The 26,409-nt window shown below is 34.1% G+C and overlaps 2 protein-coding genes across 6 annotated transcripts; both read left to right on the top strand.

Moving 5' to 3' along the window:
- Window positions 1-912: 912 nt before the first annotated feature.
- LOC116340018 (receptor-type guanylate cyclase Gyc76C-like) lies at window positions 913-23,081 on the top strand. 5 transcript variants are annotated; one of them, XM_031766152.1, is made up of 20 exons: window positions 913-1,064; window positions 5,531-6,571; window positions 15,002-15,249; window positions 15,345-15,619; window positions 15,740-15,937; window positions 16,122-16,187; window positions 16,266-16,475; window positions 16,959-17,113; window positions 17,606-17,822; window positions 18,175-18,355; window positions 18,543-18,700; window positions 19,002-19,170; window positions 19,255-19,712; window positions 19,811-20,286; window positions 20,356-20,584; window positions 20,678-20,796; window positions 20,871-20,916; window positions 20,990-21,122; window positions 21,215-21,583; window positions 21,680-23,081. In XM_031766152.1, exons 4-20 carry the CDS (start codon window positions 15,395-15,397, stop codon window positions 22,699-22,701), a joined length of 4,431 nt encoding a protein of 1,476 aa, XP_031622012.1. In that variant the 5' UTR covers window positions 913-1,064; window positions 5,531-6,571; window positions 15,002-15,249; window positions 15,345-15,394; the 3' UTR covers window positions 22,702-23,081. The 5 variants fall into 5 exon arrangements, with proteins under 5 accessions (XP_031622012.1, XP_031622011.1, XP_031622010.1 ...); XM_031766151.1 differs by having other exon boundaries at window positions 913-1,260; XM_031766150.1 differs by having other exon boundaries at window positions 913-1,379.
- A 1,326-nt stretch (window positions 23,082-24,407) lies between these two features.
- On the top strand, window positions 24,408-26,293 carry LOC116340141 (WASH complex subunit 1-like). Its single transcript, XM_031766412.1, has 3 exons — window positions 24,408-25,258; window positions 25,337-25,851; window positions 25,917-26,293. The coding sequence occupies exons 1-3, from the start codon at window positions 24,523-24,525 to the stop codon at window positions 26,178-26,180; spliced, it is 1,515 nt and encodes a 504-aa protein (XP_031622272.1). The 5' UTR covers window positions 24,408-24,522; the 3' UTR covers window positions 26,181-26,293.
- Window positions 26,294-26,409: the final 116 nt, after the last annotated feature.

The following is a 26,409-nucleotide window of genomic DNA, read 5'->3' as shown; positions in this document are numbered from 1 at the left end:
AAATAGCAACAAAGACCGAAGCAATTTCATTCGATATGTATTTACTACTACTATAAATATTAACCATTTGGATTGAATATATTTATTGTGCATTTCGTTCGGTCACATGTGTTGACAAGTTCTCGTGTCTCACGCGCGCTCTTTCTTATTCTTCTGGTACAATGTTTTTTTCTTCGTCTTTCTTTCTTGATTGTATTTCTTTTTGATGTTGTGTTGTTGCTCGTGTCTGTGTCCGTGTCCGTGTGTGTATGTGTTCTGACTCTCGCTCTCTTGGTTTATATGTGTCTTTTGCTTTTGTCCACATTTGACGACAAATACACAACACTCGAGCAGAGATATACACACATTCGTGTAGCGCACATGTGAGTTGGACTAAAATGATCAGCAATTGATGTTGTGTTTGGTGACAAACCAAGGATGGGCTCAAATGCGTACTATTCATAATACCACATATTTTTCAAACAAAACAAAAAGAAAACGTTCTTACTATTGTACTAGCTGCGAACGGAAAGGGGCTTGTTTATTTTCGATTGAGGCATTTTTTTAAATTTAATTTTATCATAATTTGTTCTGTTCCAGGTAAGGTAAATTCCGATACAATAAACAATATCAATAGAGAGTAATAGAATGATCCATGCACAGTGTTGATCTGTGAACCTATTGAGCGTGTATCAGGTGACTGCACGATTTCTATTAGTCCACAAATCACTGAAGTACGTTTATGTGTATGTGTGTTGTACATGTGTTCGTGAATGCTCAAGTGTGCATGTGTGCGCATATGCATGTGTGTGTGTGTGTGTGATGAGAGAGAATCATATGGCCATCACTGGTTTTATGTGACAACAATAATCATCGTCGACACACCAGTATTAGTTCTCTCATGTTCGACTTTGTTCAGTTGTGTTTCGTATTCGAAACCGTCAGTACATAATAAATTTTGTTTCCGAAAATAGCCTATATATAATTTGATCACAAGCACTTTTGAAGAAGGGAAAATAACGCAAGAAAGAGATAGAAACAGACTGAGATAGAGAAGTCACCAGAGAAAAACAACATATTGAAATGTATTCGAATGGTGAACACTGAACACTGATTGTTTTCTAAAGAAAATCGACGATCGACCAATTCTTGTCACACACTAAACTAAATGAAATTTGAAATTAAAAGAGGCAAAGAATAAAAACAAGTCGCTATAGGAGCAACAACACACAAAAAACCAACAACTAAATAAAGATCATAACAGTTTAACAGTTTGAAATGGTAACACACCAATCAACGGCAAATCAACATTGAGAAAATTCGAAAAAAAAACTACAAACAAAGACTATTATCCATTCATCTGAAAATTGTACACCCAAGTCAAACAGTACAGTTCAACAGTAATCAAAAACTATCAAATCCGAAATACGAAAATTATTATTACTTAAAACAATTCCATCTAAGTGGGAGCTATAAAGTGTGCGTGCGATCGAGTGTTTTTGTATGTATTTTGATTTTTATTTTTCGCTTCAAATCACTTTCTTCATAAAAAACAATTTCCTCAGTTTGCTCTATGTGTAATGTAGTATTTGTTAAATTTTGTTATTTTGTTTGTGTGTTCATTGGACAGAAACAAAAACATAACAATTTAATACTGGATTTTCCATCACGACGATGGTTTAGGTTTTTTGCTTCTTATGTTTTTGTTTTTGGCCCTTTTAATGCAGGCATATTGTTCTTGTCATATGTAGTTTGCGTTTGAATTTCGTTCATTTTTACGAAAAAAACGATGATCAGATCAAAAATCAAACGTATGAATAAAAAAAGGGTGAGCAGCTCACGCATATCGTACGATTTGGAAATAGATTGAAATTGTATACATTGTTTTTTGTCAACGAACAAGATCGACGAAATGAATAAAAAAATGTATAAAGTTTGTCAACATAAGACAATGGAAAAGGCAAAGAAAAGAATCGTAATTGTTTTAAAGCAGTGATAGTGAAAGAAGTTTGCATGTGTTTCAGTGTGAATGTGTGTGTGTGTGTGTGTGTACGTGTTAATATGTGTGACCGAATTTTTCTGTCTGACGATTTGACATACCAGAGTTCATGATCATGGTTCATCAGCACACTTTTTTTTTGTCGTACGAAAATGAAAGTAACCGTTTAAATGGCAAGTTCGTTCACAGTTGGATTTAAATTTGATCATAAATTATACTTCTGAATGAATCCATTTAAATTTCAACCAATTGCAATGTTGACAATTTAAATGAACATTCGATTGGCATTTTTGTTTCGTATAAAGAAAAACATTTGTTCGGTATAGCCACTCGATCGGGAACGAATTCATATCAATATCACAATGCGATGTTGCCCATTTTGTTTGTAGACCACACATACGACGAAACCATTTAGCCCAAAGTCCGTTTTTACACAGTTCTTTCTCTCTCTCTCTCTCTCTCTCTCTCTCTCTCTCTCTCTCTCTTTCTCTCTTTCTCTCTCTAGACTGTTGTTGTTTCAATATAAAATGCCGAATACTATAGCGCAAAGTGTAAAGCATTGAAATGAGAAAGAGGAAAAAAAATAACAACACAATTTAAATAAGTCGTTTACATAAAATACAGTTAAAAGAACGGAAATGTGATTAGTATTCGAAATAAAGCAAAGGGTTACCGTCTTTTTGTTGGTTGTTGTTTTATTCATTGTTCAAGTGTCAATTGAAGTGGTAATAGTTGAAAGAGTTGTCACATTGAGATGGGAAACGATTGAGAGTTACGTGGACCATGACAAAAGACAATAATAAATATGAGATGGTCATCCATATAGACACATTGGCAACGCGATCATAAAATCGATAGAGAGAGAGAGAGACAGCGATTCGATTGAATCTCTAGAATTGCTATGAGTGAGTCAGAAAAACAAGGAGTACATAGATAAAGATCGAGAGCAATAACAACCATAGAGAGTAAAATATGTTCTTTTGTATAATATTAGATGTGCGAAGGCACGAGTGAAAAGGTGCGCGCATGGTCGTGCTCTTTCTGATATTCGTTCACACGCTTAAGCGGCTGTACACAATATTTGACTTCAACCGAAAATCGATGAAAATCAGTAGCCCCCGACAGGCAAAATAAACACACAACAGATCACATATTCTTTTATTTTCAGATAGCTATTCGTGTGTTGTGCGAATCAATTTTTTTTTGAAGCCTCGAAGTCACAAAGGAATAAGTAAAAAAAAGCGCACGATGAAATAAGGAAAAAAATATACTTAGGCGAAACGATGTTTTAAAAATAAAATTAATCGGGTTTCGCTCGTTATCTCTGCACAACAACAACAACAACAGCAACGATATTACACACACTAAGCGTATTTCTGCTCTAACTATTGCCTACGAATACATCTTTGAAATTGAATTCTTCACTTTGTATGTTATATTTTTTTTATTCATTTTGTTCGTTGTTTGGCATTCATTCGCTCCGTGTACTGCACCGTTGTACATAGTGCGCGCGCGATGTGTGCTCATGCTCATGAGCTCGACAACGACGACGTTGTGTATGTGATTCTTCTGTGTTGATTGTTGTTATTTTTTTCTCTGTTTTTTTTTTTTTGCTTTGCCGTTGATCTTGTGGCTGTCGGTTTTGGTGTGTATTTGATTTTGATTTCGAGTGAGAACATATCACATAGCATAGGCCTTGTTTTTTCAATGTGCGTTTGCTAATGTGTGCTGCCGAATGCGCGCACGAGCTCCCGCTCTTCAACCAAACGATGATTCGAACTGTTGCCGCTGTTGTACTTTTCGCTCTGATAATAAGTGTAGTTTCTAAATAACGATTAATAAGCTTAATCTGTCGTGTATGGCAGAGAGTTAAGAGAATAAAAAACAAACGCTAAAATCTGTTTTCAATCCCAATATATGGAGAATCCAGTATATGCGCGCTATATTTTTCGTTTTTGATTCGCGTTTCTGCCATTGTCGTTTGTTGCGCTTGTGTCGAGTCAACGCTCATTTTACTCTTGCATCTTTTTATGCCTCTATTATCTGTCGGTCTGTCTTTCTGCACCCTCATCCACAGTATTCATTTGTTTCCTTTTTTTCTAATGTACATACTTTTGTTTGCTAATTTCAATGCACTGAAAAAGAATTATTCGGCTTTTTGGCCCAAAAGAGATCAAAAGATGTCACGTATGGGTGTGTGTGTGTATGTGAGTACGATAGATATAGAGAACAAGACGCCAATATGAACTTTATAACCGCATTTTGTTTCAAAAACATATTTTCCCAAAACGCAAATGAATGTCTTTCATAATTCTTCGTACGTTAAATCATACCCGCACGTTTTGCAGTTGGCCGCAATAATATTTACAGTTGTTCGTATAAAATCTGTATGGAGTTGAGAGAGAGAGATGATTCGTTGGTGTTATTGTTGTGTTCCTGTTTACAGTTTCAGTCATGCACGCAAATCGTCCCAGAATATCCCATATAATTTCAATCAGCAATTGCTGAATCATCGAACGATTTTGGTGAATCGCACATAAAATGCAAAAAAATTAGCGTCATTCTTTTTCTCTCGCTGTGTATGTGTTGATAAATGATCACATTTTTTTGCGAACTGGAACATGTCTAAAAATCGCGGCAATAAAGAGGCACACATTAAAACCGCATCATATATGATTTCCTTTTCTTTTCGATCGAAATGTTTGTGTGTGCGCGCGCTTGTATTGCATATGTTTGATTGCTAGCCGGGGCTTTGATTTATATATTTTGACCGTTTGTCTTTATCGTCATATCGCTAAGTATACTTACTCTTACGCCGTTCTTTGACTATTCATAAAATGTTGATGTTACTATCTTGCCGATTCAATTCATTATGAATCATATGTGCTTGCATAGTGATGATGATGATGATGATGTTGTTGTTGTTGTTTGAGTGCTTCTTTTGTTTCACATCATTTGATTTGATTGAATTGAATAATGCGTATGTATTTTCATCGCCGTCAACGTCATTTTTTTTTCACTCACTGACTAACGAAGCATTTCGTATTTGTGACAGTGTTTGCGCATACTATAGATTGCAAATGAATCGCATTAGAAAGAATATGAGAATAAAAGAGAAAGAGAGCGAGCAAAGAAGATTCTTTCCATTGAATTGCTCAATCATTATTCCAAAAACAAAACTCCATATCTAGTATCGTCCGACCGTTCGAAAATCTTAAACTCAAATCCGTTTATTAAAGCACATGCACATTCATTTTTATGATTCCTCTCTTCAAAGACCGTGCTGTTTATTCCATTGTAAGGCACAAGATATTTCGTCCAGTTTGTAGCTATAGTAGCTAGTTTGTCTCTCATACACATTGAAATATATAAATGTGTGTGTGTGTGTTTACGATTAAATACATTAGCCATAGTTTATTGAATGTGTTTGTTTCAATGACCCGTTGCTAGACGGAAACTTGAAAATGATGATTTCGTGGAATTTCGCATATACTACTCTTTGGCTTATAAATCACAGCGCACTTTAATTAATGAATTTATTGTTCCTTGCAGTTGTGCAGAAAATCCATAACGAAAGCGCGAGTGTTTTTTTTGTAACGCGTGTTTGGCACCGTGACGTCTTTAATCGAAACACTGTATAATGTATATAGTGAATGCAACAAAATACAAAAAAAAATGAACAGAGATCGAGAATAAGAATGGAGAGAATGTCACACATATAGAGGGGAAAAGCATCGATGATATAATATATTGTAGACGCAATCGGTTGCGCGTATCATCATCATTCATCGCAAGTGAACCGTGTGTGCATTAAAAAAAAATACAATAAATTAAATACCGTGTTGAAAAGAATGTGATATCGCTTAAATGATACAGTGAGAAACGGAGTGAAGAATAGAAGAAGAAGCAAGAGAAAAAGTCGTACAGGTCTTAAAACCACATATCAAAAAATAATAGAATGAGAATGTGTATTTTGTGCGATAAAAAAGAGATACACGAAAAGAGAAATCGTTCGTATAAAAATGAAATTGAAATTTAATAATATAATCATATAAATAACGGAGATGGACATAGCATCAATGTAGCGATACGTCCAAAATACTATTGACAACAATTGAAACAGGAACAGAAATGAAAAATAAGAGCGACAGTGCCATTGAACCATTAAGAGAAAAGCAAACAAATTAGTGCAAATAAAACAATAAAAAAAACATCATTGTGAAACATTCAAGCGACGACGACGACGACGACGACGACGACATATCAAACAAAACGAACGGTGAAATTGTTGACTGAGTTAAATATTTAAAGAAGAAAAGGGCAAGAAAGGAGGAAAAAAAGTACAGTGAATAAAAAGCTGAATAAAATTACACTTATACAGCACACACTTCACATGACGCAATAGACTGATATACGGGACATTATCAACTGGCGTGATCTACATACCGATCGATGATTTCCACAAGTTTTTAAAGTGGTTTTCTGAAACGTCACAGCTCCGAAAAAAAAAGAACGCACAAAAATATTCCCCCCAATAGAAATTACGGATCAAAAAAGTCGCCATTTGACAGAGAGCCATTGATAGAGAAAAAGGTACAACAATTTTTTTTAAATTCTATATTTATTGTTTACATTCAATCAAGTTTTAGACACATTTCGTACTTGGTTCGACGCCAATACTTTGATTAGTATGTCTCGTTTATGCATGATCACTCTCACATTCACACATTTGCCGATAATTTAAACACATAGTCGCCTCTATGTATGTGATGGTGTGCTTTTTTTGTACTGGAAATTAAAACATTTATAGAAATCGGATTCTAATCATATTTGTGTCAATATAGTGTATTTTATTACTAATTTGAGATTTTTCGATTTTTTTCTTTTTTATAATTTGATCGCGCGATCGCATTGTGTTTTATTATTAGAAATGATTTGGTGATAAATATACAACATGTATCAATTTAATTTAGATGTTAGACGGTTTGTCGGGTCGTCGAAGTTAATTGAGATCGATTATTGTTTATGATACAGAAAGATTGTTTATGTCACGATTCAATTAGAACCGTGACGGCATATATGTATTTTAGATACAAAAACAAACAATTCAACGAAGAACATTCGGTTAAATACGGAAGATCGAGAAAATGAATAGATAGAATAGAGTAGAAATGATCGAATTGAGAAAAAAAAAATGCAACCCGCACCGTAAACATAATTTTAAACTGTTGATCCGTTGTTCCAAATGCCACAAGTATTTATTATTATCTATGTGCGATCTATAATTGGAAAGATGAGTAATGCTACTTGATGCGGTAGCTGCTTGAGTTTTGGTTCAATTTATGAGGTTGATTTAAAACAAAACAAAAATGAAATAACAACAGACGTGGTTGCGCGCGCGCGCGAGCGCGTACTTACATCAGCGCACAATATTGGTGTTAATGGGTTTTCAAAACGGATGGATTCATAACCTTTACTACTCATTATACATTATTTCGCGCTCGGGGCCGACGATGCATTTTATTTGTTTATTTAATCGAAAAAATGTACACCTGCATGTAGGATGTTTTCACCTTTTCAACGATTTTTCTTAATAGCCAATAACTTTAATCACCTACGCGCATACAAATTCAACATAAACACGATTATTAACGTACAGTTTTTTTTCCATTCTCTACAAATTATGATGTCTTGATAAAACATAATCCAAATGTTAAAAATAAAATGCGATTCAATTTATAAAGCCATTAAATTGTCAAGTCATTGCTTCGAAATAAAAGAAATGGGAAGAGAAAGATGAAAGGAGTAAATATTTTATTAGACAAAAAAAATGCTTGCAGCGCTGAAAAATCCAAGAGCAAGCCTATAAGCGATAACGCTTACATACAACATTCCTTTAACACATGTATATATACGATCTCTCTAAACAACATTCCGATATAGAGCGAATGCGTTAGCTAGCGATCGATGACGAAGAAAAGAGTCAGACAATAAAAAATTAATAAAATAAATAAAATTGACGTTTTTCATCTTTGACACATCAATTCTAACGCATCATAATTAATATTCGTCATTATCGTTATTGTTTGCGCTTGTAAGATATTTTTGACTAGAAAATGTGTCTATACAATTTTTTCTTTGTTTGTTCTTCTTTTGACGAATGTGCGCACATATTCTTTACACAGTCAAGATATTCAAGAGGAATTAAAAAAGCATGTAAATCGTTGATAAATATGTGTGCCATATTTGATTTTAACTGGACGCATGCCTTTCGTTCGTTTAAATACAAAGTTTTTGATGCAGCCGCAAACGACGCACAGTAACAGAGGAAAAATGACGAATTATTACAGAGCTACCGCACAAAAAAAACCCGATAAATATGTATTTTCCACACTTGTTGGTTGGAATTTGGTACGTTTTTTTTTGTATGTTCAAAATGTTCTTGAAATCTTTCGATTAGGCGCATGTGTTGCCAATGTGTTGTTTATTTGATCTACCATTGAAGTTGTTTTTTCCCTTCCTTCTCTGTATTATGCGCAAAGCAAATTAAGAAAAGAATGTACGCGAAGCCAGAGAATGATATGTATTTGTACGCGTGCTAATTACTGGTATTTTTGTGTCGTTATTTGTTTGCTTTCAGTTTATCATGTCCGAATTGAATTGATCGCGCAATGGAAAAGAGAACACATAAAAAAAGACCCAACGACAACCAAAGTGTTATCCACCTGAAATCAATTACGAAGTGTCGATTGAAAAGCTTATGAGTGAGCGAACGAGCGAGCGAGCGCGCGCACAACTTTATTCGTCATGTCTCATGGACACACACTTGAAATGCGATATCGGCACGGCTTGGCCCGAAATCGCGCGCAATCAAATATTGAGTATAAATGCCAGCACACGCTCTTTCAAATTATGCGATATATTTTTTTTCAATAAATATCATGAATGTGCGCACCCGCGCTAGCTCTCTCTCTCTCTCTATCTCCCTCTTGTGCCGATATTTTAATGAAACGATCGACAAACAAATCGGGTGTGTTTAAGGTATTTCTTCTATTTTTTTATGTTTTTGCTTTTAAACACCAAACTGATGACGGCACATAAATATCAACAACACGACAAACAAAAAGCCTAAAAAAGAGAATAAAATAGAGATATTGGACATGAATTGAAATCAAGCAACAGCAGCAGCAATACCAGCAAAAAAACAGCATTTATTAAGCTCATACAGTAATTGCGCATACACATCACGTACCTCTCAAACCCAAAGATTCAATGTACCCATCGTACAGGGTACATCGTGCTTCTTTTTTTATATTTGGAATGGGTACGACTTTATTTTTGTATGTATTTTGATATGCATGTAGGCAATATTTGATTCGGCGATTTAGGTGAATCTCATCTCAAGGAGCACTGACCATGCCATTGTCCATTGCGAAACCAGTTCGGTCACCCGATTAGTCCATCACCCTGTTTCACAATGTCGTATAAATATCTACATATATTGTAGGAAAAGTACATTTAAATATCAGCACACAATGCAACAAAAACAACAGCAACAACAAAACTCTACTTACTATGACGTTGTAATGTACGCCTCTGAATACATTACCTATAAAAGAGGTTTATAAATAGCTCAAATTATATAAATAAAAGAAGAAATAACAACAAAAACAACAACAACGCCAACAACATTATCAACGACTACGATGACTGAACAGTAACGAATATTATGATATGAAAAACGACGAAAAAAAAAACAGCACAGCACACACACAAATATTGAAAACTACACAAATACACACTGTTAAATTAAGAGCTATAAATATTCTGAAATAATTATGTATGCAAAGAGATCTCTGCTCTTGAGCAGCACAACAGCATTGAACGCGTTGTAACTGTAGATAGATATGAATGTGTGTTTGTTTGCTGGCGTTGATCTTTGTCGATTTCCACAGTATCATCGAGAAAGAAAGACGCACTAAATTTACTTCAACAAAAATATAGACGACTTTTTTAGATTATAGATATAATATAAAGAAATGTAACATACGTAAATGTACGTTTTGTGACAATGTCATCAGAAAATCGGAAATCGTAATCGGGTAAACAATTCATTCAAAAACTCATAAAAAAGTATCTTCTTTAAAAACCGAAATATGAAAACACATATAATATATTAATAACGGCAATGAATTGGCGGGTTCCATGATTCAAATATCTGATTAGATGAAGAAAACCCTCAATATAATCACCTTTTTCCTTGAATAAAATCCATTGAATTTGGATTTTTATTTGTGTTTACTTCAAAGTTTCAATGAATATAGTGCTTGTTTTGTTTTTGTACAAATGACTCAACTCAAATTCTGTCGAACCATGCACAACAGTAAGATGCTTCAAAATTATGACACTCGAAAATGTCAATATACAATATTTTTTTTCACACTTTTGAACTTGAACAAATTACGCGTGAATGAGCATAAAAAGGAAATAAAGAACATATACGCCAACAGAAATCGAGGAATTTTCATGAGAAAATAAAATAAAACGATAGGAAAACAAAGACCGAAATGTGCATCAATAGAAAACACTGAACTTGAATTTCATCATCGTTGTGTCATAAATAAAAGTGTTTACATTTCAATATTATGTTTATCAAAGTGAGTGCACAGCCAATGTATGCCATACATGTATATATGATTAAGACTTCAGTCTCGCATTTTTATCTATTGCTCGCTCCTTATCGTAATTTTTGCTTCAGCTTGTCGTCAGTAGATTTTCGCATGTAATTTTTGAAAACATTATGGTTCCAATCATTTTCCATCTTCTGATTTCTCTTCGTCAAGTTGTTCTCTGTGTGAGTTATAAACGAGCTGATCGTTGCATTCACCATTTAGATAAAATTAATTTTTGTTTCATCCATTATTGTTTTTTTTTTTGCATTGTCTGTTACAACATGCACTACTAGTGTCACTGAAGCGATACGCTTGCCAATTGCGCCCTTGCACGCATTCGTGAAACACGATTTATGCTATGCAAACATTTAGATAAAAACGCTTTTCCACTAAATTTGTATTTTATTTCCTCAACAATGGAGGAAATCACAATGATTTGTTCCTGCATTGGATCCAACGTCATTTTGCCAATTTTAAAATGTTCTATTCGGTTATCTTCCGTAGTTTGAACAATATGTAATATTGCTTTTATTCTTATTGTCTGAAATAATAATTGCACGTGATTTAAAGCTTTTTTTTTTTTGCAAAACGAAGATGATTTCTCTTTTTTATCGGCATTTTTTTCGAAAAATCGGTCAATTCTGAACTTCACCATTCAAGTACACACGGCAATTTTTCCTTTATGACTTCTCTATCGCTTGCGCGCGCGTCTGTTTGTATGCGTTTTTCGTTCATATTCGAGTCAACAGTTGGACATGCATCACCATAAATTGTCATTATAAATGCAATATTTTGCTTAAGTAAACAAAATACAAGCAACTTAAGCTTTTCGTTGTCGTTGTTTAGTGTGTAATGCATTCTTGCTCTTTGCTGACGTTGAAATACTTTTTTTGATATTTAGTTCTATCGTGTTGTCATGTGGCAAATATATGTATGTATATACAAATACAGTGTGCACAGTTAAATGATGCAAATTTTAACGAAAAACTACCACCATTGACAACGAGTAATAAATTACACGACAATTTTGTTGTTTCATATTTTAGTAGAGTAAGATATACAGTTTTCGATCGATTTGATTGTTTCGTTCGAACTGAACATGACTTGAGGCAATTTTGTGAAATTCGACTACGAATCGATAGAAAACGAATTTATTTATATTTGTATAGATTCAAAATGAATCAAATTCATTTGATTGAAATGTAATGGCGAAGTTTAATAATTATGATGATGAGTTATGAGCTTGAGAAAATACCAAAGTTTTTATTCATACATTCGTTCATTTGAATTCTCGAGCAAATGATTTTGTGCAAAATATAAAGACATATATAATAAATATAAATGGCAAGGTGTTTCAAAGATGCCGATATAAACAGGATCTGTGGCGGAAGATGTATCATTTTGATAAATGATAAATAGTTTAGTCCAGCTAAGAGTGGAAGAGAAAATTTTGCCACGGGCTAAGTGCAATGAATCATAACACCCATTTACTTCGCATTCAACGTTTTGCGTTCGCTTCGAAACTGATGGATTAACAAGATGTAAATCGTTTGCATCGCAAAAGAAAAATGATCAAATTTCTTAAATCAAAATTTCCATTTACGTTTCTTTGCGTCCATCTCTCCATTTACGTTTCGTAATGAATGCGGTTGACTGGATTGTCATATGCAAGACGCTGCTGATGCACCACAAAGTGAGATGTTCTACACATAATATATATAAAATGTTTTTTGCTGTAAGATTGATGTATAACGTCAATAGCCCCACATATCATTAGTAAAACATTATCAGCAAACACAGAAAATGCATAACCGCTCTCGAAAATTGCATTTTCACACTGTGAATCTTGATAAAATAGCATAAACTAAACACCAAACTATAAACGCGCGCGCTCTTCAAGTGCTATCGAACTCTTTCGCAGAGAGAATGAACAGCACTCGTACAGTTATCGATTCGGTGTAGAAAAATGAACGATAAAAGGATGTACGGTTTTTTTTCGCTTGTTGTCTCTATCTCGATTGTGCAGTTCATAAAATGGTATTTATGTTGCGTTTCCCTACTGACAAAAGGTTTGTATTACATCCAAAATATTTCTAAAAATATGAAGAAAAAAAAAAACATTTGAACGTTCCAACGGATCTTTTTCCATATGAAAATTTGTCTGTGAAAAAAAATCCAAAAGAGAATATTTGATTTCTATACAACATAATTTGTATCGGCACAGAAAAATGGTGTAAAAATTCGAATAATAATATTTGTCAGTGGGGTTTTTGTATCAACAATACGGAAAATCAAGTAAAAAGAGTGGAAGAAAAAATTGACTAGTTTCTGTGTGAATCAAACGGCATTTTTTCAGCTGTGCAATAACATCAGCAGCAGCAAAAATTGATTGGAAATTTTCAATGGTGCATCATTCGATTCGGTTTTCTTGTCGTATATTTAATTATTTTCACACTATAATCAACTGTTATTTCAATCAACATCAACAGATATAAATGTCAATGTCATTTCAACATTTTTCTATGCCATAAATTAATAATAGCGTTGTGAATGTGTACGGAAGTGAGTTTTGAAGTGAGAGGATAAAAAAAACTGTAATTGAAATAGATAGTAGAGGATGTCTGCATATTCGTTGCAACGATTAAAAGGAAACGATTATCTAGATGAATTTGAATTATGACTAAAGTGTGAACGAGAATTCAGCATGTTCATTTATTTTGGCATGTGCATCAAATTATGATGTTGTTACAACCACACACAATGCAAAATAAACACACCGACAACCGACATAGTATCAAAGACATACTGAACGCTGGAAAAAAGATTGACGAAAAATAGTGAATTAAAAAAACATTTCTCTATTTATCTCAGAATCGACAGTATTTGCTGCGCAAAAACAAATTATATAGAAAACATATTTGGTCGGATTTCATAAATTATATAAAAATAATAATTTTCGACGCACCCAAATTCGTTGTTCGCAAACAATGTTTTTGAGTTGTAAAACAGTCTGTCGTTCGAGAAAAAAAAAACGTTGATCGTCTATGGGGAATAATAGAAATCGACAAAAAGATATACAGAACCTAAGAGAATGGGCACGAAGAAGAAAAATGAAGAAAATGAAAAAGCAAACAAACTGTTCGACAAAGTCAAATGTTTCAAACAAAGTTGAACATGGTTCTGTGTCAATATTCTATCGATATGTGTATATGGTGACATGGTGGTGAGAGCATGGTGGAGGTATGTTCAATGTATGTTTGCGTAATGGAAAGAAAGCTACCGCAGGATATAGTGGCAAATGTCAGGGAATAATGTTCAATTACATTGAAAGTAACATGCGAGAAATAAGAGCGATGCATTTAAGCATGCAAGACGAAGACATCACATTTGTTGTGTGTGGTGCGCGTTCGCGCGCTCGTGACCACCGTAAAATTAAAAGAAGAAAAACATACAGCCAACCGAACGAACGAACGAAAGTACCTAGAAAGAGCATAAAGCAAAATTGTAACGAGGCTATCTTATAATTAGAGCGAGTCATATTCCAATCGCGTTTAGTCCCTAAGCTCGATTCCGTCTATTTATCTAATTATTTTAATTATTTTAATTCGCGACATTACTCATTACGTTACTTTTGTGAATAGAACGTGTGCTGAAGCAACGTTAGCTTCAACCAACATATGTTAATCCGCCCGCAACAGTGACATACACAACACTTGCGCTCTAGGGGCTCGGAAGTATTTTTTATTCGTGAAAAACCATGCATATTCACGAATAACTTCACTTTCGGTGAATATTCGTGAATAAAATCATTATTCCTGATTATCTTAAATACCCAAAATGCCGGCAAATGGTGCATGTCATTTGGTGGAACTTCATTTATAAAATCACAAAGGCTTACTATAAGAATATTAATTACACACTTTTGAAGTTCTTCACCCAAATTATTTTTTTGTTGAAGAAATATCATTTTTTAGCCTGAAATGCAACATGATTGTTAATTTTATTTTGTGTTGTGTGTGTGTTTCAAATCGCTGCTGTATACGAGCTGTATAATTACAAAAAACTACGATAATCATGAATATTTGTAATATTTGTCGCTATATACCAAATTCATACAAAACCGTATTTATTTGATGTTTTTTTTTAAGTTCCGAGCCCCTAGCTTGTACTGTTGGGCAAGACATGGTAATTTCTTTATGTTTTACCAATATAATAATACATTTGTGGCGTCGAACCATTCGTCAATATCATTAAGTGAGATTATGCGAGAAATAAATTACAAAACTTCAAAGCATATGATATTTTATTCGTTTGTTTTCTCTTTTTCTTCTTCTTTTTTTGGTGATTTCAGACGAAATTTATGAGGCCCAGAAAGTTCAGCCTATCGAATGTGAGAGGCGTATAGTTTGTCGCGAACCATCTAGTGATCCGCACAAGATTTGATATTGACTTCGTTTTTGCGGTTTCAATATATTGAAGATTAGTTAGTTTTTGGTTTTTATTTGGACACCAAAAATGCTGTCGAAAAAGTGATTTTGCCATATTGGCGGGAAGTCATGCGCCTACAAAAATCAAAGAAACGAATCCTATTAACACATGGTAAGCAATTTTTGGTTTTATTAGTTCTGTGTGACGATTTTTACAATGTCGCCAATTTTTAACAATTTTAAATTGATTTGAGTAAGTTTTTACAGGTAATTTCTAACGTGAGGAAACGCGCCGAACGGCCCCATTCTAAGGGGTCATGACGCGTTGGCGCTTCAAGCTATTTTTGCTAGCATTGATAGGGATCGTAATCACAGTTTTTTTCATAATTCCAACGGACGGCGCACGAAATCATCATTCGCTACAACCATATATCTACAAAAAAACTGTGCTTACTGTTGGATATTTAACGGCTATTAAAGGTGACATAAAAGATAAACAAGGCCTTGCCATATCAGGTGCAATCCAAATGGCTTTAGACGAGGTATATATTTGATAACATTTTTGAAAGATCTTTTTTTGAGAGATGATTTTGTCTTCAATTTTTTTTTTAAATACAAAAGCCAATTTATTTTAAATTGAAACGTTGGACATTTTCTTTCAGGTAAACAATGATCCACTTTTACTACCAAATGTAACGCTATCTCTTCGATGGAATGATACACGCGGTGACACCGTATTAGCTACACGTGCCATAACTGAAATGATCTGTGATGGTGTTGCAACAATTTTCGGACCAGAAGGCTCTTGTCATGTCGAAGCCATCGTTTCACAGAGTCGAAATATCCCAATGATTTCCTATGTATGTACCACATATAAAAAAAATAATTTTGAAAAAGTTAGAATTTTTTCTCGCAAGAATATCAAACTGTGTTCATTATGTAAACGATCATTAAGGATGAATCGTAAATTTCGATCGGTTTCAATCTTTGAATATTGTGATAAAACAAAACACTCAATTGATTCAAAATTGTTTTGAATTTCAGAAATGTTCAGATTATATGACCACCTCCATACCAACATTTGCTCGTACCGAGCCTCCAGACACTCAGGTAAACAGAGTCAATCTCATGAAAATAAAAAAACGTCAAAATTCTATTTGCAATTCCTTCCCCTTTCCATACCAATAGGTAACCAAATCGGTGATATCTCTACTCAGTTACTATGGTTGGAAGAAATTTTCAATAATTCACGAAGAAGTATGGACAACTGTAGCAAAATCGCTACAAAAGCAAGCTAAGTCAAAAAATATGACAATTAATCACTGCAAAACAGTGATCGACAATCATAAATGCTGTGAAAATAATCTGGCATGCTGCCGTAGCAGTTACTGGCATCAGGTTAGTGTGTCACATCGTAGATTAATCGACACTGATAACATAATCATCACATTAATCGTGCACACAAAACTAAAATAAAGAAGAAAAAAAAAACAAAAAATACACGTGTGCAAAAAAAGTCATAATAATAATACTAATAAGAATAGTAACACAAAAACAAAACAGGTAGAAAACAAATGTGGCAAGAATCTCAACGAGTAGAAGATGAAACTTGTTTTGTGGCCCATTAAATTCAAATCTGTTAGAGTAATTAAAAGATTATATCAGAAATCGAAACAAAAACGACAACAACAAAATATAAAACTATAATTAATTATGTGACAAGTTTTCTATTTAACCGTTTTGCTTTCTATTTTATTTCATTTGTTTTTTTTCTTCTCTCATTTTTTTCTGCATTTTTTGTTCTCGTTTTTTTTCTTCTCTCTATCTTTGTGTTGTGTTTTCTTTCTTGTTGTTATTTTCGTTTTGCTACTCTGAATTTAGCTCATACAAAACACGAAAAACGGAACTCGAATCTATGTGTTTCTTGGCACAGCACCCGCACTTAACGACATGATGCTATCTATGGACACAATGCAATTATTCTCGAAAGGTGAATATATGGTAATTTTTGTTGATATGATGACCTATTCACCAAGGTACTTGTAATAATACATTTTAAATAGCATTTAATTGATTCTTTTTTTTATCCTTTGTTTAACCGTTTCGTTTTTGTTGTTGTTGTTAACTGTAGTTCGTTAGTTTTCCTTTTATTTTTCCTTTTATTTAGTTTTCGATACATTTGATTTCGCGTTACTTGTTGATTGAAAAATTAAAATAAAAAGATATATAAATATTTTCGCATATCCAAAGTCTTGTAGAACGGTTATCTCCGAATCAATTCCAATTTTTATCTTTTAATTTAAAATCTAAGCTTTATCAAGTTTTGCTTTATTTAACGTAAATTTCAATCGTTTTTCTTCTTCCTTTTTTTCTGCTCCAATCGATCGCTTTTTGACATTGCATGGCAAATTTAATTAACATCTTTTCGTTCTCTTTTATCTCTTTTGCGATTCATTACGCATATACACACAAAATGTTGCATCGAATATGGCTAATGGCATTGCATCGCGTGTTACATCACACAATAGAGAAGCACATCAATACCTATATAAACCGGATCAATTAACGAAACTGCAAAAATGCAATGAAATCGAAAACTTTGTGAATCGCGGACGCAGTTTACTTGTTGTTGTTGCAACACCACCGAGCGAAAACTATGAGAAATTTACGGAAAAAGTTCGTGAATACAATACCAAAGCACCATTCAATTTCTTGCTACCCAGTCTGTTCAACAATTATACCAAGGTATTTTAATATTGTATCCTTTTGCACTTTCGTTTATTTTTTTTTGTACCTTATCGTTGTTTGTATGTACGATAAAATATTTTAAATTCAATGAACATTTTTCAATGGAAATGGGGCAGTAATCAATTTTCGTAATGAGGCTGTGCATTCAGTGTGTTTCTGTAAGAGCGTCAGAGAACGTGAGAGAATGTGAAAAGATGGATGCATGATATTTGAATAAAATCGAGATGTGAAAAGAAGAGCTTTTTTTGAAACGATACATTTTTTTAATGGAGTTTAAAAATGTATCGAAAAATCTTTGGAAAAAATTGCAAAGTATACACTTTTTTTAATTGAATACATTTATTCGCAGTTTGTATCGATCTATGCAGCATATTTGTACGATTCTGTAAGATTGTATGCATGGGCATTGGATCAATCGTTGAAACAGGAGAAGGAGGAGGGACGAGAACTCACCGACAAAGTTATACAAGATGTTGCTAACAATGGCACACGAATCATTGAGACCATCATCAAAAACCGCACTTACAAAAGTAAGCACTATTTCGTTGATTTTCTCGCCTTTTGGTAAAATACTTTTTCAATAAAAAGTTTTCGTGAATTGAACATCAACGGTTCTAAAAGCAACTATTCAGACTCTGAATTTAAGTGGAATGATGGGCATTTGATGCCTTCATTATATTTATATATTGATTATATTTGAAATTTAATTTCTCTCAGGTATAACTGGTTCGACTATAAAAATCGATCATAATGGTGATTCTGAAGGTAATTTCTCTGTACTGGCGCTCAAACCATATAAAATGACGCGCGAGAATTTTTCCTGCGATTTTTACATGGTTCCAGTGGCATACTTTCAGCAAGCCGATAATTTTCCAGTGAGTGAGTCGTCTTTGTCGTTTTGTGATTATTAGTTTTTTCTTCTTATGTGCCTGTATTCCGGGACACAATTCCATTCCGAATTGCTTCGAATCGGAAAACATGAATGGAAAAATTTCATTTTGACAATGTCATCAATTTAATCCGTAGTGTGCATTACCAAATTAAACAATAGAATGATATTTCACGTGTTTTTTTTCTTATATAATGTTGAGAACAAAAAAATTTGATGAAAAAAAAAGTATAACATTATGAATGATGAAAAATTGAATGATCTAATGATTATATGTATTATTGTAGGTATATAGACTTATAAATGCATCCATAAAAATTGACTGGCCGGGAAATGAGAAACCAATCGATCAGCCAACGTGTGGTTTCAACAATGAATTATGTCCAAAAGATGATACGCATATTACGTCAATGGTTATTGCCGGCGCCTTAGCACTCATGCTATTCTGCAGCACTGGTAAGCACACGGTCATCGTGTTCATTTGGCAAACATTTTCTAATTTTTGTTTCATTTCATCACGCCTGCATTCGTACGAAATAGTGGTGATGTTGAGCATTTATCGCAAGTGGAAAATCGAATTGGAGATCGAAGGTTTGCTGTGGAAAATCGATTCATCTGAAATAAAGGGCTATTTCAATAACGACATTGTATCGTCACCAAGTAAATTAAGTCTAGTCAGTGCTGCATCGTTTGGATCACGATGTTCAAATCAAGTATTTACAACAACGGGCAAATTTCGCGGAGTTGTTGTTCGCATCAAGGAATTAAAGTTCGCTCGCAAACGGGACATTTCACGTGATATTATGAAAGAAATGCGTTTGTTGCGCGATCTACGTCACGATAATATAAATAGTTTTATTGGCGCGTGCGTTGAACCAATGAGAATACTACTAGTCACTGATTATTGTGCCAAGGGCAGTCTGTACGATATTATCGAAAACGAGGATATAAAATTAGATGACTTATTCATAGCGTCACTGATACACGATTTAATCAAGGTGAGCGTGAGGGCGAGAGATGTCAATATCACTCACTGTCATAAAATTGCACTTTTATCTATGCTCCTCCTTTTTTATTCTTTCTTCATTTTGTTCAGGCAATGATTTTCATACATGATTCAGCCCTATGCTTCCATGGCAATTTAAAATCATCAAATTGTGTTGTGACATCACGTTGGTTATTGCAAGTAACCGATTTTGGTTTGCATGATTTACGACATTGTGCCGAAAATGAATCGATCGGTGAACATCAATACTATCGAAATCAATTTTGGAAAGCACCCGAAATTTTACGCAATTGTAATGTGTACGGTTCACAAAAAGCCGATACATATGCGTTTGCCATCATTTTATATGAAGTAATTGGTAGAAAAGGACCATTCGGTCAAGTTGGCTATGAACCAAAAGAAATTATCGAAATGGTAAAGCATGTTCCGAGCTTCAATGAGGATCCATTTCGACCGGATATTGAATGCATTCAAGATTCTGGAAATTGCGCCGATTATATTATCAATTGTATCAGAGAATGCTGGGATGAAAATCCAGAAGTTCGACCCGATTTCCCAACAATTCGGTAAGATTGTTGTCTCTAATAAATAACAAATTTATTGAATTTTTTTTTTGCGTTAATTTCATTCGATAGGAGTCGCTTAAAGAAAATGCGAGGCGGAAAGTCCAAAAATATAATGGATCAAATGATGGAAATGATGGAAAAGTATGCAAACAATTTGGAAGATATAGTAAATGAACGAACGCGACTTTTGTGCGAAGAAAAGAAAAAAACGGAAGACTTATTACACAGAATGTTACCGAAAACGGTGGCAGCAAATCTAACGAAAGGTCATGGCGTTGAGCCCGTTTCATATAGTTCGGTGAGTATTGAAATTGAAATAACATCGAAACAAAAATGTCAAACACCAATGATTAATTCATTTTCTCTTCAAAAAATTGTCACTAAATTTCAGGTAACAATTTACTTTAGTGATATAGTCGGTTTTACAGCGATGTCGGCCGAAAGTTCACCGCTGCAAGTGGTCAATTTTCTAAATGATTTGTACACAGTATTTGATCGCATAATCAAAGGGTATAACGTCGACGCTTTCTTATTATTCTATTTTGATTATTTCTATTATTATTTTTCTTTTGTGATTCTCCTAGGTATGACGTGTACAAAGTGGAAACAATTGGTGACGCCTACATGGTGGTATGTTGACTATCCATCACAAATTATCTCTATTATTATAGTTGAGCTAAGCATAATGTGTATTTCTGTTTAGGTCTCTGGTTTGCCGATCAAAAATGATATACGTCACGTTGGGGAAATTGCATCAATGTCTTTGGATCTCTTAAGTGCAGTGCGTCAGCATAAAATATCGCATCGACCAAATGAAATGCTTAAATTGCGAATTGGTATGAATGCATTTTGATAGTGATTTATTTTAATACTCATTGTGATTTTTGTTAACCACTGGCATATATGTGTTTGGGTGTATTTATTATAGGCATGCATACCGGACCAGTGGTGGCTGGTGTTGTTGGACTGACAATGCCACGATATTGTCTATTTGGCGATACAGTGAATACGGCCTCTCGCATGGAATCAACAGGTGAAGCATTAAAAATTCACATTTCAGGACAATGTAAAGAGCTGTTAGAGCGATTGGGCGGCTATGAAATTGAAGAACGTGGCCAAATAGAACTTAAGGGGAAAGGCAAGGTGAAAACGTATTGGTTGACTGGTGCAACAGATAAAGCAATCAAACGAAGAGAAGTTAATTTGAATGATTTACCACCGCTCTTCTGTCGACCACGACGAAGTCCAAAATTCAGTGATTCACGGCAGCCGAGCTATGTTGGTGCCCAATATTTTGGTGAGTGTTTCAATGGACGCCAAATTCGAATGAGCTAAAACAACTGAACAATTTTCTAAATTCGTCTTTTCTCTTTCTCGGTTCTTGCTTTTCTAGGTAATAACGCAACAACCGGTAGTCGTCGTCAATCGAATGTACCACGGTGTAATGATAGTGAAAGTGTGTCAAGTCTGCAGGGATCTCTAAAGCGGGTAGTAGAATATTCGCCAAAGTCTAGTCAACGAAAACAACTGAGTCGTACACCATTGTATTTAAGCGAAAATTCTCGAACCACCCTGGAGCAAAGCGAATCACTTACAAATAATGATTGTTTTAAACAACAAGCAGACGACGATTCAATAAACCAGTATCAATTGCAACAATTCGATTATATACAGAAAAAACCATTTGCAATGGTTCGACCCCAACGCATTTTAACCTGTATGAATGATAAATATCGTTCATTTCTCAGTACGCTCGATTTAAATTCAAATGTGGCAAGTCGATTGCGTGAAAGTAAATCACTCGATATCATCATACCAAGTAATCAACTACGTAATCGTATTGATTCGAAACGTTTACCATTGGCAAAAATCGATCGAAGCGCATGCTCATTGGATGCTGGTGTTTCAATGATCAGCCGAGATCCAATGCCCGAACCATTTAATTTAGATAATTTACGTTGCAATTTTGAAATTGGCAGCACTCGCATGATATGTGCGCCGGAACATGATTCAACGGTTAGCATAGATAAAAATGTAAAAAAAGCGAAAAATTCATACAAAGGACTCAATAATTGTAATGGACCAACAACAACATTGTTAGGCGAAGATGCCCATTGTCCGTTGCTCTATCGCCAAAATTCATTAAATAATCCACAGGACGAAAATATATTGCAGCAAAAACGATGGCGCTCATTGGAAACAGTTCAAGTTAATCGAAGCAGCGACAGCGATGCATCAGCACCAAAGAAAACTGTAAACCGTGGCTCGATTCGTTCGTGGTTGGTCAATATATTTCAAGGCAATGGTTTCAACGATGCATCACTTCGTAAAACAGCAGTCGTGCCGAATCGTGTTAAAGGATTCAGCGGATTTGGTGAACTACCACCAGCACCCGAGCATGAAAGCATCGTTTGAGCATCTATTTATGTTATTTTGGCAAATTGAGATCATTTTGAAAGTAGAAAGAACATAAATCAATTTTAAATACACATTGTACACAAGATGAAAAAGAAGAAAAAAAACGTTATTTACACAATTTATTATTCTTGGAATGTTGTTTGTCTAATGCAAGTACTCAAGTCAATTTTTTGATGATGTCGAAACACACATTAAACAAATTCACACACACACACACACACACACACACAAACAAAGAAAGAAATACACACAACACTCTTGTAACGTCAATTGAAAAAATCAATGTTTATGTAATAAGTGCCTTGTTATGTCTTCAAATTGATAAAACAAAAAAGATGATGAAGAAAAAGTGGCAAATATTATTAAAAAAAAAAAAATGAAATAAAAACCAATGGCAAGATTATAATAAATTGATTAAAAACAAAAAAATTACAAAGAAATAATAGCTCTATTTAGAGATTAATTAGCTATTTAGAATTGCGATGTATAAACAAAAAGAATAACAATGGAAATGTTCTTTTCGATGGGATATTTTTTTGATTCTGTAAATAAATAAACCTAAAGAAATATTGAATGTTGTTTTGGTGATTTCAAAAATCCTGACACTAAATTATATTATCAATGAAGCCCAAATGTACGCTGTACGATTCCTTCTTTTTTTTCTCTTTATGACCAATGTTTTATTCTTTAAACGAGACTCTTGAATTTACATTCCGCGGAATTATTGTATATTTTTTGTTCTATATGATGGGCATTTTTACTGTCGCTGATGACAATACTAAAATGCATTCAAACTTGTTTTTTTTTTTTTTAATTTTGGATGAACATTATGCTCTAGATTGAAATTTTACTGTTTTATAACCATCAGCCATTATTGACAGTTGCTTCTTCTACTTTTTATAGTTTTTGTCGCGAAAGTGAAAACATTGCATAAAGTAATGGGGCGAAAAGTCGTCAAAATTTTATATGAATGCTTCTATTGATTTCTTTATGAGATGGATTTGTTGTGAGTGTTTTTGTGTCAACCTTTCATTATTTCTTGGGCGAAAACTCAAGAATTCATTTCAAAGTCATGAGGATGGTATTAATAATAATGAATCGCAGTACTTGACAACATTTCTTGAAGTTATTTTGAATATGTGGTAAAAACAGTGAAAATTCTTTGTTCGTTACTTGACTTGATTACACTGTATATTGCCTTGCTAAACTTTCCTCTTCTCTAACAAAGTCGCCGAACACAACGAATAGAACACGTTTTTGTTTCCTTCGTCTTTCTTATTTCTCTTGAATTATTGTGTTATTGATTTAACTTCGTTGTCAATTGATAACTGCTTAATCAAATATTGTTTTAAATTATCTTATCGATAAAAAACGTTTGTTTTTTATTTAAATAAATTTACGAGATATTTTTTCTCAATTTGAATGAGAAAACTCAATTTTTTACAATAAAATGTGAAATGTCAAGATTCGCTTATAAATGAAAAATACTTATCAGTATTAACGGTTACTTGTCAATTACCAATAAAGCACTTTACCAAAAGCTTTTTTGGTGCATTCTTTTTTTTATTTGTAACTCAAAATCGTCCGTCGATATGACATATGGAATCATTACGTCACATGTATACTCTGAACTGTCAAAATCGTAGTGTCATCTCAATGTATGTATTTGTGTGTTTCAATAAATTTTTATTCTTCTATTTTTTCATTCATTGCTATATGTCAAAACACAACTTGATGATTATTATACTGGTTCAAAGGCAAAATCTAAAAAAAGAGGAAGGAAACAGTTGAAAACTCATAAAAATCGTAATTAAAGTAATGTATTTATATGAATTGTTTTTAATTCGGCCAGATTTACGACATGAAGAAACCATAGTGCAGACAGCAAACTGTTTTGAATACTTGAGCAATGTAGTGAATGAAGTGTTTGATAAAATTGATGCTCGTATCGAGCGAAACAATGAAAAAATTCGTTCATTGAATGATCGCACGGCTGCCGTAAAGAATAAAATCGACAGTCTAGTTGGTATAAATAAAGCGATTACAATATTTTCACCAGCAAAATATCCCGGTTCAACTGTGTCCGAAGACTTTGAGGCAACATTTTCACCATTGAATCGTAAACCAATTGAAATGATCATCGATTATAAAATCCAAAGTAAACCGGATACGATTGCAAATCGATTAATCGATGACAAATTGGTATTTTATCATGTGCGAAAACCGCCAAAGAAAAATCCCACCACAAAATCGCTACCAATGGGACCACGACCATTTCCACATTATACGGAATCAATTAATGATCTATTGTTGTTTAACGAACCGAAAATAATGTTTGGCAGAAGTAGCATGATAACATCAACATCGAAACCACGAACAACACCCAGGTCGGACATCAAAAGTCCAGAGAGACCAAGCTCAAAAATTGATAACATTCCATTGCCAGTGCTGAATCGAAATCTGAGCACGAAAAAAATGAACGAATTATTTTATTCACCGCATATCACGAATGCACCTGAATTGGATGTGCCACAATTTCTGCCTGATTTACCTGGTATGCGACAAATAATTTGAATGAATCTACAACTGATGAGCATTTGCAATTTTTTATTAAACCAATTTTATATTTCAGGTATTGCTGGTGATATTGAATTTAATATAAGTAATATTGATGACTTGCTCATTGTACCCACACAATCGATGAAAATTGATGTACCTAATTTGCCGCCAGTGCCTTCTCCAGATGTTCCACAAACAAATCTTATTCCAACACAAGACTATTCCGCGTTGCCACCAATCCCAATACAAAATGTTAACGTAAAAGCAATGGATAAAACCAAGGATGAATCTCAATCGATGGAAAAGCCAAGCATCACTACAACTGTTGCAACTCCTCCACCTCCACCGCCTCCGCCTACTTCAACACTGCCACCACCACCACCTCCACCTCCACCTCCACCTCCATCAGTCAATTTAAGCGAACCTAGTAAAACAGAAGTCAAAAAGGAAATAATCAAAAGTGAACCACTACCAAAGCCAAGATTTGAAGAAGAAAATCCACACAGTACTCTTATGTCAGCCATTAGACAGGCGGGTGGTCTTGGAAAGGCAAAGCTAAGAGCAACTTCATTGAGAGTAGAGAAACCGGTAAGCTATTGTGGTTCACTTCATTGAATGGATATTTTTTAATTTAATAATTTAAATTTGTTCAGAAACCGGCTGCCGCTGCTGCTGCTGCTGCTGCTGCTTCACCATCCGGCGATTTAATGGCAGATCTTCACAAAAAGTTGGCAATGCGTCGCAAAGGAATATCTGGTGCCAAAGAAAATGAGAAACAATCAAATAATCCGGCTGCCACATCGAAAACACCCTCAAGTTCGAATTTAATGGATAGCATATCGTCAATGATACCAGCGCCACCAAAACTAGACGCATCGAATACAGATCGCAGTGATGATGATTCTGAATGGGAATAGATCATTACCAAAATTGAGACTTATAGTTTAATGTCATCTCATTTTGGTTCAAATAAAAAAGTTTCCATCAAATTGTTAAATATATATAGAAAATTTTATTATTGGAAATGAAAGTTGTTAACTTGTTTTTTTAATGCCATGCGGAATTTGAATATATATACAAACATGCAAAAAATTTATTCGAATAATAATACAATAAAAGAAAACACGTAATTAAGTACAATTCAAA

The sequence above is a fragment of the Contarinia nasturtii genome, unplaced genomic scaffold (assembly GCF_009176525.2).
Source record: "Contarinia nasturtii isolate CC-2019 unplaced genomic scaffold, AAFC_CNas_1.1 Cnas_scaffold_630, whole genome shotgun sequence".
Taxonomy (NCBI): domain Eukaryota; kingdom Metazoa; phylum Arthropoda; class Insecta; order Diptera; family Cecidomyiidae; genus Contarinia; species Contarinia nasturtii.
The sequence above is the reverse complement of the archived record's forward strand: the minus strand, read 5'-3'. Positions and strand labels throughout refer to the sequence as shown.